The sequence below is a fragment of the Sylvia atricapilla genome, chromosome Z, assembly GCF_009819655.1.
Source record: "Sylvia atricapilla isolate bSylAtr1 chromosome Z, bSylAtr1.pri, whole genome shotgun sequence".
In the NCBI taxonomy this organism is placed as follows: domain Eukaryota; kingdom Metazoa; phylum Chordata; class Aves; order Passeriformes; family Sylviidae; genus Sylvia; species Sylvia atricapilla.
Window position 1 is genome coordinate 21,193,389 of NC_089174.1, and position 15,990 is coordinate 21,209,378.

Below are 15,990 nucleotides of genomic sequence, written 5' to 3' on the forward strand. Positions count from 1 at the left end.
AGCTTGGCTTTCAAAAGGCAGGTGAGAACAAGTCTGACCACAGGCACTGCTGATATTCTCAGTATGAACATTTATGACCCTAAGTGTGCATGTGCCATTTGTGTATGTACGCGCTTGCTACTGCTTGAAACCTGCCTGGAACTGTTCACAGTCGTCAGAGATGTGCCCTTTGCACTGTACTAATAATCTACCAGTATAACTGCCAGCTGAGCAGGGGTTTATTCCTGTTTAAAAACACAGTAACCTGTGCAGGAACAGATAAATAAAGCCTGAGCTCAGTTGCACTTGGTGAGGAATATACAATACATGGCAAAAAAACCAGATGCCCAAGGACAGGTGCCCCTGACGGAAGGCACAGGAAGAAAGTTTGGTGGCCATGGCTCTGGACTGTCTCATACTCCTTGGTGAGCAGAGACCCTGTGGGAGGAGGGTGAACCCTTGTCACTGCACTCTTCTCTTCAGAGCACGCCTTGCACAGCAGGTGTATGTGTGAGCTCTCACACCTTCCCTTTCTCTTGGCTGCAGTGCAGATAATTTTGGTGGCATGGGAAATAAGAAACCCTCTGGATGCTGCATCTTCTTGAATTTCACCTGGTATCCAGCAACATTGTCAGGGTAAAATGCAACACAGCACCAAGGATTATGGAATTGCTGCTTTTGCTGAATCAGCAACAGGCATTTTATTGGATTTAATCCAGCACCATGGGTTTGTCCCCAGTTCTCCTTTCATTATGTTATGCCAGGACTGGAGCAGGGGCCCTGGCAGCTTCTGGCCCTGTAGCCTACCTGCTGCAGCCTGCTGCAGGGACAACACACTGCAATCCCAAAAATGTCAGGAAAGCTTTTTATTGTCTGACCCCAATGACATTGTGACACAATTTTTCCCAAAGTCTGCAGTCCCTGATGCCATCAACTGCTCCCACAGACAACCAAATCAAATGGGATAAGCTGCACACCGAGGTTCCTGAGAGGCAGTTTGTTGAAAATCAAGTTCCAAACTTAAGCTTTAAAATAAACATATCAAGATAAACAGATTGGTCTTTGTTTCAGGCACAATCGGCTCAACTGTTTTTTATTCTTGTTGATGTTCTTAATGTTTTTCAATGTGTGATGCCATTTCCTGAGAACTGTCTCTGCTCCAGAAACCTGTGCTCTTTCTTGGCTTCTTTTTCCCTTTTGTGGTTTATACACACAGGTGACTAGTTTAGTACTGACTCAGGCAGGACACTAAGGCCTTTCACTCAGTCATTTTTACTCTGCTCTACACTTTGGCCACTGATACGAGTTGCCTGCATCAGGTAATAATTCTTCTGCCAAAATGGGTGACCAGCACAAGTGGCAACCCCACTCCCACAGTGAGATGTGGAAAATGTGGAAGAAACCTCCTTCTTCCACCTAGGGAGGGAGAGAAACATGCAGAGACCACAGCAGTCTGGCACAGCGAGGGCTGCAGCAGACTTCTTTCTGTCCCAGCACAGCATCATTTGGAAAAATGTCATTGCACATCCCAAGGCAAGAGGGACACAAATTCTGTGCAATTCTCTGAGTTAGGAAATCCCCAAAGTCAGCTTTGAACAACACAGAAACATGCTGTGTTCTGAGCTAGTGGAAGGAAAGTTTTAGAGAAAATTGAGAAATTTTGAGCAAACTGAGACTTGGAAGAAATGGTCAGCTGGCAACAGAAGGCATGTTAAAAAAAAATCTGTCCTAAGAAAACAGCATTTAGGTTGTTATGTAGGCTGGGAAAGCATTAGCTGTGAGCAGTTACAAACTTAATGCATTTAATTTCCACACTCGGGACCATTAAATCTCAGTCCTTATCATTTAAGGGAGGAAATCACTAATGTGCTTCATTACTGAAAAAAAGAATGTGTTGATCTTTATGTGGGATGTTCAAATGCAGGTGTCATTAGACTTACCAATGCCTGCAAACAGCCACTATTTTAAGCACCCTGTCAACAATTATAGAATTGAAAATCAAGACTCAGATGAAAGTGGGGCACATCTTTTTAACATGAATTTTACACATACTTCACATGTGTCTTGCCTCAATTATCCAGAAACGTGGCAATCAAATCTATTTTAATGAAAGATTGTGAAAGCAAACCTGTTTTATTTCAGTCCGTAATATTCAAAACTTCTCTTCCTGGAACCCGTGAAGTTCTGGCATTTATATCAAAGATATCAGATCACTTATCTGCTTCTGAAGCATTCTTGTTCTCCTGTTTCCAATAAGGGATGTGATTTTAATTTTGATGTTGGCCTCAAGTGATCCTGAATTTTAAATTTGGACCAGGAAAATGCTGCATTGCTTGGGAGCTCTGTGAATTAACAAATTTACAGTGGGAGGAAAGAAACAAAAAATAACTGATGGCGAAAAAAATGTCCAGAGAGCTGCAAACCTCCACATCAGGCGCTTTCTCCTGAGACTAAGCTAAAAAGGGAGTTTTTGACATAAAACTGTTTGCATTCAGTTTGGACACTCAGAATAGTAGTCAGAGAGTCTTAGAGCACAAGCTTTGTATTGGAGTCACAGCTGGGACCTGCTCCGAGGGGGCTGTGCAGACCCCCAGCCCTGCACCTCTGAGGGGGAAGGTGCCTCCCTTCCCTTTTTGGGCATCATCCTATATTTCACCAGCCTTCATCTCCCCACACTAATCTTTTCTGTACCTGTGGTTCCTGGCACATACTCAGCCAAGACATAGACTTTGAGCAGACAAAAAACCAAACCAGACCAAAAAACAAAAAATTCCCCAAAAACCAAAACAACCCCCGAAAAACCCAAAGAAAACCCCCCCAAAACCAACCAACCAACCAACCAACCAGCCAACCAAAAAAAAAAACCCCAAACCAAACAAAAAACAACTTCCCCCCCCAAAAAAAACCCCACAAAAACAAACAAACAAAAAAACCCCAACAAAAACACAAAACCAACGCTCTGCTTTTTAGTGCCAAAGTTATTAATAATTAACATTCATAATACAAAACTGGTAAAACCGGTTAGGCAAAATAAAGCCCGGCATTTTATTATTATTTTAGGGTTTAATTTAGTCATCGTAAGTTACTAAGGCTCATGTTTGCAAATCACGCAGAGCTGGGACTTCACCCCTCTGGCCCGACCAGTTCTGGAGAGCGGCCGGCGGCGCCGGGGGCAGCGGGGCGGCCGCCGAGGTGCGGGGGGCCGCCCGCAGACTCCGCTGCACGCCTCGGGACAGCGCCGGGGGACAAGGACACGGCCCCCCGCGGCTCCCCGCCGCACGGGGGGCGGGAGGGAGCCCCTCGGGGAGCACCGCAACACCGCCCGTCGGGGCTGTGCGGCGCCGGGGCGCGGCGCCGGCTCGCCATTGCCCTCTGGAGGAACCCGGGCCGTTCTCTGCGGTTCCCCGCGGGCCTGTGCTAAATTTGGGGACGGTTTTATAGTTTTCTTTAATTTCTCTTTTTCGTTCTTTTTTTTTCTTCTTTTTTGTTGATTTATTTTTAAATTTTATTTTATTTTATTTTACGGACTATTCCCAGTCTGGCACCCACCGCGCCTCCGGCACCACCGAGAGAGGGGGCTGCCCGACCGCGGCTCCCCGGGCCGCTGGGTCCCGGTTAAGAAGAGACGAGAAGAGCCCTGGGCTGGCACGGGCCGTGTGAAGGACCGCGCCGTCGGGGCGGTTTGGAAAATGAACAAAAAGGGGAAAGAAAAAAGTAAAAAAAAAAAAAAAAAAAGAAGAAGAAAATAAAAGAAAAAAGGCAAAAGAAAAAGTAGAGAAGATATAAAGAAAAAAAAAAAAGAAAAAAGAAGAAGAAAAGAAAAAAGGCAAAAGAAAAAGTATGGAAGATATAAAGAAAAAACTTGAAAATAAAAAGTTAAAGAAAAAATTAAAACTAAGTGTACTAAGAAGTTGCAAAGTTAGGGAGAAGGCAAAGAGGCAGAGCGGCGGCCGCTCGGGACGCTCCGTTCCACCTCCCTCCCTTCTACGCGGGGCCGACGATTCCCGACGGGAGTCCCCACCCCGCCGCCGGTGCGGCACCCTCCGCGGCGCGCGGGCATCCCCGGCGCGTGTGTCCCGCCGCCCCGCCCTCCGCACGCGTCACCACCGCGCCCGCGTCACGGGGCGCTCGGGGCGGAGCCCCCGCTCCTTCTGCGCGCTCCCCGGGCCCGTCCCGCCCTGTCCCCCCTCCTTTTCCCCACATGTCCGTTTGTTGTCGCCGTCGCCATGGCGGCGGGGGCGGCGCGCCCGCAAAGTGAGGTGATAAGAGGGAGCGACGGCGACAGGACCGCGCAGTGCCGAGCGGGGCGCGGCGGCGGAGCGCGCCCGTCGCCTCCCTCCTTCTATCCATCCTTTCTTTCTTCACTGGGACCACCGCACCCCGTCCGTCCTGCCCGGCTCCCCACATGGCCGCGGCTCCTCGGGAAACGCCTCGCGCCTCCGCCCTGCCGGTGCCGGAGCCGCGCTGCCGGGCGGCGGCCGCCGCCTCTTCCTCCTCCTCCTCCTCGTCCCCGCGGTGCCGCTAGCGCTCCGCGCAGCGCCGAGCAAGAAGAAGCAGCAGCAGGGCGCTCTCGGGGCACCGCCCTAGCGGCGGCTCTGCACCGGCTCCGCGCCCCTTTCGTCCCCCTGCTCCGCGGCGGCGCTCGGGACCACGGCGGCGGCGGCGGCTCGACGGGACGCCCCGGCACGGATGCGGTGGGTGCCGGCCGCGGCTGCCGCCTTCCCTCCCTCTGTCCCCTCCCTGCCTGGCCGCCGGCTGACTCCGCTGTGTCTCCCCACCGCAGGCAGCCCCCCGGCGAGTGCGAGATGGCACTCAGCGGCACGCTCCTTCCCTCCATCGCCACCTTCGCGGCGGGCGCCGCGGGTCGCGAGAAAGCGGCGCGGCCCGCGGGCCCCGGCAACGTGAGTATCGGCGCCGCTGCGCCGCGACACGGACGGGGTCGGACGGGACGGGACGGGGCCGGGCGGGGCGGGGGCCGTCGGGGCGGGCGCGGCGCCGCGCGGCCGGGGCTGAGCCGTGCGAATGTCCCCGCAGCGCTGGCGGGAGGAGCTGTCGCAGTTGAAGCGGCCGCCGCCGGCGCTGTCGGCGCGGCCGGTGGTGACGCCGCCGTCGGAGCTGGAGGGCCCCGCCGCTCTAGGGCCCCGCCGTGACGCCGAGGAGTTCAATGAGCTGCTGGACTTCGACTTCATCCTCTCCAACTCGCTCATGCACCAGGAGCCTGCCGCCGCCACCGTGGTAGTGGCCCCCGCCGCCACCCCGGCCCCCATCGCCAGCCCCTGCCCCGCCGGGCCTTTCGCTTATCCGCTGCCCCGGCCCGAGCCCGCCGGTCTCCTCTACGGCGGCGGCAGCAGCGGCAGCTGCGACGGGGCGCCCGCCGCCGGGTCCGCCGCGCCCTTCAACCTGGCCGACATCACAGACGTGTCCCCCTCAGGCGGCTTCGTGGCCGAGCTGATGCGGCCAGACCTGGACGCGGTGTACCTGCCAGCGCCGGCTGCGCTGCCGCCCCTGGGCAGCCTGCAGGGCAAGTTCGTGGTGAAGGCGATGGGCGACTACAGCCACCCTGGGCTTAGCCCCAAAAGCGGCCCCGCCGCTCCGCCGCCCGGCGCCGACGGCCCCGGCGCGCCCTACACCTCTCTGCCGCGGATGTGCCCCAAAATCAAGCAAGAGACCGCGCCGCCGTGCACCCTGGCCGCGCCGCCGCCACACGGGAGCAGCCCCCGAGGAGCCCCCCAGCACGACTTCGCCCTGAGCAGCCGCCCGCTGTCCGCCCGGAGTACGCCTTCGCTGGGGCCCGAGGAGATGCTGAGCGGCAGAGACTGTCTTCCCGCCACGCCGGGGCTGGGCCACCCGCCGCTGCCCCCAGGGTACGCCCCGGCTCCTGGCTACCCCACCTTCCTGCCCGAGCAGCTCTCTCCCGGCGCGCTCCAGTACCAAGGTGAGTCCCCGCGGTGCTGGGGCAGCGGATGTCCCTCTTGGGCGCTGGCCGCGCTCACTCCTCCCTGTCCGCCTATAGAGCTGATGCCGCCGGGGAGCTGCCTGCCTGAGGAGACCAAGCCCAAGAGGGGACGCCGGTCATGGCCTAGGAAAAGGACGGCCACCCACACCTGTGACTATGCGGGCTGCGGCAAAACCTACACCAAAAGCTCTCATCTCAAGGCGCATCTGAGAACCCACACAGGTTAGTTCCAGTGCCGACGTCAAGGAGATGTCCTGGCCTGAGGGGCACGGAGTGCCCCCAGCAGACAGTGGAAGGGCCGTGAGCACAGGAGGAGGATTAACCAGCAACAAGAGTTTTCCTTGCTGGGTTTCCGGGCTTTTTTTTTTTTTTCCTGCCCCCTTGGCTACGTGAAGTCCTGTGCAGTCTCTGCTTATTGGCTTGACATTTTGCTTAATGGTTCAGAGTGACTCAGATGTGGGAGCGGGTGGGTTTCTTGCCAAGTCAGAGTTTGATACTTCTCTCTTGCTGTGTGGCTAGCTACTTAGCAGGCAGTTGGAGACCGACTGGGATTTGTTGGTCTGGATTGTGTTGGCCCTTGTCTGAGAAGACAGCAGACCTCTCGAATACAGCTGCTTTCTTTGCTGGTGGTTGAGTGCTTCGCACACGCGTCCCCTCTTGGCTGGCTGTAGGGCGAGAGAGGTTGTGCACCTCTGCAAATTGTTGCTCCCTTTTTGGGAAAACCGAAATAGATTCCCTGAAGAGCAGGGGCTTTCAGCTGAGCAGGCAACTCTGATGGGGTGCCTCCCATACCTGTAGGACATCTCCCGCTGCACAGCAGAGTTTAGCTGTCGATTGTCCACTGCAAGAGTTGGGATAAAATCTGTCCAAAGTATTTATCTGAGCCCAGTCTCAAACTTTAGCCTTGCAGCTGAGTGCAGTGTTGCAGTAGCTGGGCTTGTGAAAGCAGGTAGAGCGCACGAGTTTCGCCAGCATGGGCATTCTGTAACAATGACTAGATAACCTGGGAATTTGTATAATTTGAATCTCTGGGTTTTGAACCCGATTCAAAACTTTCTCCTGAGGAGGAGATGGGAAAGGGAAAATATACTGGCACTGCAGTAGTTAGGCTATGTCTTCAGGTAATGGCAGCAGGGGGAAAAAGTCAGGCAAGTTATCAGTGAACATCTGCCTCAGGCCCGTCAGCACCATTCCCAGGATGTGTAGGACAGGGAGTTTGTAATTGTTGGGGAAGCTCATCTTGCCATCAACAGTGGTTTTTGTATAATGAAGACACTAGTAAGACTGAGTCCTTAATAAGGCCAAGCTAATGAAAACAGTTTCCGGCTGTTTTTAAATTCTTGAGACCTACAATTACCTAAGTACGTTGTCTGCTGAGCTATTTCTGGTTGTGTAACACTGCCGTCAAAAATACACACTGGGGTGCTCTGAAGTCTCATGTGCAAGGCAGTGAAAACAAGCATTTTAGTGAAGATTTAAATGACACTAGCATTTCATAGCACCTGTACATCTTGAAAAAATAGCCTTGCTCTTTTAGTCTTTCTAGTTTGTTTGCAAATGCTTCATGAAGTTCATTGTGTTTCACCACCCTTTGTTTTACCTAGGACAAGTGCTTGTCTTTCAAGGTGCTACAATTGGTAGCCACAAAAGGACCTGAAAACCCTAACTGATGTGTTTCATTGCTGGTTTTGTTTCTTTTGCAGGTGAGAAGCCTTATCACTGTGACTGGGAAGGCTGCGGGTGGAAATTTGCCCGATCTGATGAACTCACTCGTCACTACAGGAAACACACAGGCCACCGCCCTTTCCAGTGCCAGCGCTGTGACAGAGCTTTCTCCCGGTCGGACCACCTTGCCTTACACATGAAGAGGCACTTCTGATTTGGGACAGCAGTAGATCTTTCCCCCGACTGCCACAGAGTTTCAGTATTTACAGCACAAGGACTGTCTTCCACAAGACAGGGGAGAATTCATTTTAAGCACTACAGATAATAGAGGTGAAGTCTTCCAAAGAGTGGAAAAGAGGGATAACTGCATACGGACATTGCAGCTTTTTTTTTTTTTTTTTTTTTTTCCTAGTTATACACTTAAGAGAACCAAAGACGTTGGGGTCAATGACTGGATCTGCTATCATTCCATTTGTAAATCCAACTTGAATTATTTCTGGACTACAGAATGCCAAGGAGTGACTGGAAGTCACGGATATCAGGGTTTAAACAGACTGCATGTAGTTCGGAGGGTGGGGATATTACACAGGGAAATTACATTCCCTTAATTTCCTTTCAATGCAATATTAGATGTACATGTCATCTTATATTTTCTTTTTTTTCCTTCTAAAAGCCATTACAATGTTAAAAGAGGAGGAAAAATTCAGGTACAGAATTATATTTTAAAAGCCTATTTCATGGTGCTTAGTGACTGTTGGTTCTAGAGGTACCAAAACCAGGAAGCCAAAGTTCTCAAACTGCTGCATATCTGACAAGGAACTATTTTTTATTTTCCGATTGCCAATTATGACTAAATCAGGTGAATTGCCCTGGTTTATCTTTTTTTATTAAGAAAATAACTTTATGCAGACAGTCTGTAATGCACTGTGGTTTCGATGTGCAATAGTTTGTACAATGGTTTATTCCCAAATATGCCTTAAGCAGAACAAATGTTTTCTATATAGTTCTTTACATAATAAATATGTAATATAAATTTAAGCAAACTTCTATTTTGTATATTTGTAAACTACAAAGTAATAATGAACATTTTGTTGGAATTTGTATTTTGCATATTCAAGGTGAAAATAAGTTTTAAATAAACCTATAATATTTTATCTGAATGCTTGCCCTAGTTTTTTTCTGTGTATAGGCACGGCCAAAGAAAGTTTGTTAGGTATTTGTTGGTGGTTGAGTTTACCAAGGCAAGGAGAGAGTAGGGGTAAACGCTTGAAGTCTCAAGACTCTGAAAGACCAGATTGTGTAAGTGCAGTGCTGATGTAACATCTCTTTTTAGGGAAAAAGGTGTATGGAAAGTTTTTGCTCTGGATGTCGAGTTGCCACTTATCTCACCTATGCGGGTAAAACTGTAATTTACCATTTTTAAAGTAACTTATTTTAAATTATTTTTAGAGGACATAATCTGTTGAGAACATAAGGCTTTGTGCCTCTGATGATAACAAATCCTAGAAATTTATTTGGTTTCTTAGCAGTCTTTTCAGCAATGAAGAATTCCCATCTTAATTGCCTTGGATTTCTTTGGCAAGCCAGTATAATCACTTTAGTAAGCAAAGTAAAACCCACTGAGTAATGTTGAGCAAAGAATTACACCTGAGTCAAAGAATAAAGGGCACATGCACAAAACTCCACTTAACTGTCACCTGGAGAGTCAGGATTCCTGCAGGAATACACACATAGGCAGAGGAGGCTGACCGTGCCAGGACTGAGGACGTGTTGCTGTGAGGTCCTCGGTGTCCCTCCAGTGGCACATGCTGCAGCTCTGGGGGTGGTGAGCCTGCTCCACATCATTGCCAGCCCCGTGGTGCTTCTCCTTTGGGACCTCGTTGTTCCAGGTGCCTTCCAGAATGTGTAGCAAACAGATGATTTCTACATTAATGCTGAGTGAATAGGAGCTGTTTTTTCTCACTACTCTTCGTTAGAAGGGAAGAAATGATTCTTCTTCAGCTGATTTGTAATGCCTGTCAGCTAGGAATTTGGGTGTATGTGGTGCCCTATAAAGCTTAGAAAAAAAATAGCAGGCAAGAGCTTTTGTATCTTTGTAGTAGTTAAACAAACGTGGCAATATCAAATTTTTATATATGAATGTGCCTTTGGAGTGCTACCACTTTTCGATGTGGTGTTTGTGTGGTGATCAGTGCCATTTCAGTTTGTATAAGTAATATAATGATGCAGAAAATATTTCTCACCCCTTATCACCTAGGCATGCTGTGTTCAACTGAAAGGTATCTTTGTTGATTTGCCTTATAGGTAACACAGGGAGTAAGGAATGTCTTGTTTGGTTTGCAAATAGCAAGTATTTAAAGCTAAATTAAAGTTATGAGTCATCCTTTATCTGAAGCTTTTTTCATGTGAAAACTTTTTTACAATTAAACCAGGCATTTCTTGCCTCCTTTGTTGCTCTGCCTGTGAATTCTGAATCAGAGATCCAAGGTCAGCATTGGAGCTGGCATGTGCTGAGGGCCTGAAATGTCATCGTCCCATCTGATAATGCTGGGGCATGTTTGGCAGGTGTGGGACCTCCTTTGTATGGCTGCCATTAAAAAGCTCTTACATGTCTGTGTTTTATAGCACATCTCTAAGTACTGAAATCTGAAGATTTCATCTGAGAAGCTGGTTTCTTCTGTCATTATGCACCCCTAAGAATTTTGTAAGACACTGTAGTGCTTAGTAAGGCATTATCCCCTTCAGCCAGCTTCAGTTTTTGCTTGATGTTTTTATGGACCTTTGGTTTCTGGTTGCATGAACAATGACATTCTTGAAACAGGGCATTGTTCCCTATTCCACTTGGGAATTTTTAATTAACTTTTAACTTTTTTTAACTTTAATTAACTTTTTTTTCCCCTGATCCTAACCAAACTGTCCTCATGTATGAATTTCCAGACAGAAAGGGACAGGACTGTAACTTTGTATTTAAAAGGAAATGCTGCTGTGTCTTTAACCATTTCCAAATTGCTACTCCTATACTTTCTTGGGACAAGAGCCAACTGCTCACTTTTTGTCATACAGCATGCAAGGCATGAGGAGGCAGTCCTTACTTTTAAGGAGGTCTCTGGGGGAAATACTGAAATGAGCAGTGCTCTGGTAAGTAGAGCTGGAAACAGCAAATTGTGTTTGCCACCTGTTTCGTTGTGTCTGGGATCCTGGAGTTGCACTCAGGTGCAGGGTTGCACATGGATGCAGTGAAACAACACATACATCAAAAAGTGTATCTCTAAAAACATATGTAAAACACTGAGAAGTCTTGTAAGTATGTCTTGAAAAACAAGATTTGTTTAGTATTGCTAAAGCTGTACTCATGTGCCACTTTGCTGGTGCATCTAAAAGTCAGGGTTTGAGGTTATGAGGGGTGGCGTCTCTAACATGGGGTGAGCACCTCCAGAGCTGCCCCAGAGCACTATTTCAGCTACTGAAGGCAGAATCTCTTGTGGCAGGGAGTTATCTCTGCAGTCCAACTACAGCCGTCCTTAATCCTGCTCACCCCTAGCCCAAATCTCTCTGGAGCATGCTTAGCATGTATAGATGGAGCTGCTTAAAACAAGATAGTACATGCCTGCCTGCCACGTGCCAAGTATTCAAAAGTGGCACCAGAGTAAAAACCTTCTCAGAGCTGCAACTGCCATGCACTTGTCTGCTGCACGGCCTGGGAGTCTAGGTTTGACTGTGACCCAGCACAAGCGGCTTCAGCCACCCCCTGTCACGTAGAGGGGTACTTATAAGAGAGTTTTCTTATCCCTTGTGGTGGTTACTAGATCCTGCCACAGCTAAAAACAACTGTGAATCTCACAAGGATTTATATTAAGCTGATATGAATCAGTAATTTCATTCTCTTTCTCTTTAGTAAGGGAAGATCAGAGACTGCTGCGGTTAATCACCCCGAGTGCTAACGGTTCGACAGAATTAGTTTACACAGGTTTCCTGTGGGAGTGTGCTGGATCTTGGAGCTAGCCTGCTTTCACTGGAGTCCCTGGCAGGCACTTTTAACGGCATTTGAGTGCAAGAACTTCTAAATTAACCTGTGTCTGTCCCTGGGCTTTCCTCCCCTGAGTGGAATTGGGTCACGTGCTCTAAGGCAGCAGAGGAATAAGAATGGTTTGGAAGCTGGGGACAGACAGAGCAGTGATTACACCGTAGGACTTGGGCAAGGATCTGGATGTAGTAGAAGAGCTGGTAGGAGGAAGTACACTTAAGGTATGGTGAGCAAAACTGATATGGAGAGGAAGAGGAACATCACCACCACCAGCACCACCATGTGTTGACTCAGGCCTGCCAGGAGAGCTCCCCAGATTAAATAGCTGTATTTAGGCTCAGTGGATATATCTCTGGACACCAAGAGAGATGAACGTGTACTTAAAAGAAGGGAAGGCCCATCATTCACTGAAATTTAATTGAGGTCACATTGGCTTGGAGCCACAGGGTAACACACCCACATTCCCCTGTCTGCTGTACACCTGGATGACTCACATTTCGTCTGCCCTTCGCTCTTGCTGTGACTTTACTAGGGGAACATTTTCATTACTGCTGAAGGCATTGCCACTGAGCTCAGAAATTGTCTCTGCGGTGTGGAAGTGGGTGGTGGTGGTGTTTCTGCAGCCTTGTTCTACAGGTATCTGTTAGTCTCTTTTGCACCTTTGGATGCATACCTGTGAGTCCTCAAGGCTAGAACCTTAATGGTGTGAAAGACAGGAGGGGAAAAAGTGGCTTGTGCTTTATTAATGTTTATTCTATATTTAGAGCATATGTTCCCAGAGTTTTACAGGAGATAGGCAGCCCTAATAGCTACTCACAAGAGGCATTAGGCAGCTGCACCTTTTCCCTTCAGTAATGTTTTCCATACTTTTGCAGGCGTGACTTCTTTTGTAACTAAGATGGTGATTTTCAGACAGACCTGGCTAGCTTGGGATCAACCTCATGACTTGCTAATTAAGAAGAAGAAGTTTTAGGGAACACGGAACACACCAAGCTGCTATCACTGTGAAACTTGGGTGAGCAGAAGGGTAATCATGTGCTGCTATCACCACAGCCATCTTGCTGCAACCCTGAAAAGTTTTGCATGGTTTTGCTTTGGGTACAGCATGCTTGTTTGTCAAGCACAAGCTAAGGCTTGCTTAAATCTTGCTATTCAAGTTTTCCACTGTTAAACTTTCAGGCTTTATTCAACAAAATAACCCAGTTTCCCTGTGTTATTTGGTTTAAGGCCTTTAATTTTAAGAACAGATATCCCACAATTATCCAGAATGATTTAACCCGCTACTGCCACAGCAGTTAGGAAAGATCTGACAGGAAATGCCACACCAGCAGCACACAGGGGTTCATTTACTGGGAGCCTTCTCAATGGTGCTCAGAGTCTGTGCATGTCCCAGTGTCACAGAATCACAGGATCACCGAATAAGCTGAGTTGAAAAAGACCTTCAAGGATCATCAAATCCAGCTCCTAGTCCTGCACAGAACCATCTGTGAGTCCCACCATGTGCCCAAAAGCAATGTCTAAATGCTTCTTGAACTCTGTCAGGCTTGGAGCTGTGCCCATTCCCTGGGGAGCCTCTTCACCACCCTGTGGGGGAAGAATCTTTTTCTAATATCCAACCTAAACCTTTGCTCACACAACTTCTGTCCATTTCCTGGGTCCTGTCCCTGGTCACCACAGAGCAGAGATCAGTGCCTGCCCCTCCTCTTCCCCTCTCCAGGAAGCTGCAGAACTGTGGTGAGGTCTCCCCTCACTCTCCTTTTCTCCAGCTAAACACACCAAGTGCCCCCAGCTGCTCCTCACACAGCTTCCCCTCAAGACCCTTCACCATGCCCATGGCTCTCCTTTGCACACTCTCTAATGGCTTAACATCTTTTTTATGTTGTGGTGCCCAGGACTGCACACAATATTCCAGATGAGGCCACCCCAGCCCAGAGCAGAGCAGGACAATCCCTCCCTGGCCTGGCTGCCCATGCTGTGGCTGGTGCCCCCAGGACAGGGATCCTCCTGGCTCCAGGGCACTGCTGGCTCATGTCCAACTGGCCATTGACCAGCAGCCCCAGGACCATCCTGGGGCAGAATCCAGCACTTTCCCCTGTTAAACTCATACTTGGTGTTTGTCCAGCCCTCTCATTTGTCACAGCCTCTCTGCAGGGTCTCCCTGCCCTGAAGGGACTCAACAGCTCCTCTCAATTTTGTATCATCTGTGAACTTGCTGAGTTTCCCTTCCAGTCCTATGCCCAGGTCATTTATGATGAGGTTGAAGAGCACAGGGCCGAGGATGGAGCCCTGGGGAACCCTGCACAGATGGCAGGAGCAGGGTCCTGGGTGTGCTTTGTCCTTCCAGTCCAGGAAATGCACTGGAAGGTGCTCTGGTTTTGCTGGCCTGAGGAACCACACCTACAGTTGACACATGGAAAAACCTGACTCCCTGGGGTTTTGCCACTGAGTCCACCCTGAACTTCCTGCCGCATAGAAATTCTGCAGAGAAGGCTTTTCTCATGTGTGGAAAACTGCTTCTCAAGGTTCCTGCATGAGTTTGATTTCACATGACAGTACTGTGGGAGTGTGCTGTGGTGTTGGTGCTGTTTGGTGTCCAAATCTATCTTGAGGAATCTCCTGGGGGCTTAGCACCTGTCATAGTTATAGTTCTCTTTTCTGATAAAAATTAGTATTGTGAATTAGTATGTTGATAAAATACTAGGGGCAACACTGATGGCAATTACTGAAGCAGATTAGAATTTACTTTCCAAGCTCTGGATGAGGTTTTATCCTGTCTTTAGACTAAAAACATACTGATTCAGTAATGCTGTTGGCAACATAGGGGGCGGGGGGTGCTGTCCAAAGGGATGCATCTGTCTTTGCACTGGGATGTACAAGGCTTGGCTGTCGATTCTCAGTCCACACATCACACTGTTTCAGCAACAGACTCCCCTGGCTGATGAGGGATGGCTCAATCTTTTGGCTGTGCGGCAGATTATTATTTGTGTTTCAAAACATCACAATGCTTTCCAGTGGAAATCAAAGCAACTTGGACACTTACAGCCTTCCTGCCTCCCCAATAACTGTGCTCTCTGTAGCTTTAGAGAATATTACAATGCTGCTGCCACCTGTAAAAGATATTTGACTACCTTCTGCAAACACCTTCTAACCAGAATTTGCTTTGACAAGGTTCCCATGTTCACAATCTAAAACTCACTGCCAAGGCTTCCTATGCAAATGGACCAACTTGTAACTGTGGTGCAGAGGAAGAGCAGAGGAGCACAGGGCAGGGTAGTGGCCACTTTTTTCTGGCCATGGGTGTTCTGTCAAAGCCACTTGCCAGAAATGGGTCTGAAAGGCATGAGTGGCCCTGTCATGGGTGTCTCTGGGGAGATCCCACTTCACTTTCCCTGAAAAACTCCCTTCCAGGGGGCTCTGATGATTACAGATTTCTTCAAGCTCGGGAGCCTGAGAAGCACAGATGCCTTTCCTACCTGTTTATTTTATGCTGCAGCTCTGCAGATTCCACTTACTCAATAAATATTTGATCCTCTTTGGAGCCTTCCTGAGCTTCTGGCTTCTGAGGGACCTAATGGCAAGGAGTTCCATGATTAATTATGAACTGCCCTAAAAATATAGGTGGTGGGGGGGAGAAGACAAAAAAGTATTTATTTTCTGTAGTCTCTGAGGCTGCTGCCTTCCAGATTCCTACTGTTTTTTCCCTTTTCCTACACACTGCAGAAAAGAAAAGAATCTAACCTCCAGCTCTAACTCAGCCTTGAATTCATTGAGTACTGACAAAGGCTGGAAGGATTTGACTTTGGTTGTGTTTTTTAATGAATTTGTGAAGAGAAAGTAAATATGATATTTTTACATATGGATGAGTTAATCTAGTCTACTGTAGACTGGAAGAATGCCAGCATATTTGGCATAATATGATATTTCAGTCAATATTTACATGATGTCTTGGTTTACTGGTTTGGTTTTTTTTTATTTCCAGGATATCTGAGAAGTCCCTACCCATAAATCACTTTTTTTTTTTAATGACAGGTGTTTCTTCAAATTTTATTCAAAACAGAAAAAATACTTTTCAGGATTTTTTTTTTTGTTACACCTTGCAAAGATTCATGAGTACACTGTTTGCCAAAGCATTTTCCAGCTTATGTACCTAAACGTCCACATAAGTTGAAATAACTCATTATTTATTTGTACACCTTTATTACTGAGAAATTATTAATAATTGTGGGGTTTGTGTATTTGCTGTTATGTTTACTGTTACATGGAGAGGGAAACTGACCACAGCAATGTTTATTGGCTCAAATCTAACCCTAGGCTTTTCTCTTTGGTTACACTTTGATTACACTGCATGTCTTTCCCTGTTGTTGTG

General features: G+C 48.4%; 1 protein-coding gene across 1 annotated transcript; it reads left to right on the plus strand.

Moving 5' to 3' along the window:
* Positions 1-4,511: 4,511 nt before the first annotated feature.
* KLF4 (KLF transcription factor 4) lies at positions 4,512-8,760 on the plus strand. Its single transcript, XM_066338474.1, has 5 exons — positions 4,512-4,673; positions 4,763-4,880; positions 5,014-5,914; positions 5,993-6,157; positions 7,639-8,760. Exons 1-5 carry the CDS (start codon positions 4,669-4,671, stop codon positions 7,812-7,814), a joined length of 1,365 nt encoding a protein of 454 aa, XP_066194571.1. The 5' UTR covers positions 4,512-4,668; the 3' UTR covers positions 7,815-8,760.
* Positions 8,761-15,990: the final 7,230 nt, after the last annotated feature.

Coding starts and splice junctions, on each gene's coding strand:
- KLF4 (XM_066338474.1), top strand. Junction 4,881..5,013: donor GGCCCGCGGGCCCCGGCAAC/GTGAGTATCGGC, acceptor ATGTCCCCGCAG/CGCTGGCGGGAGGAGCTGTC. Junction 6,158..7,638: donor GCATCTGAGAACCCACACAG/GTTAGTTCCAGT, acceptor TTTCTTTTGCAG/GTGAGAAGCCTTATCACTGT.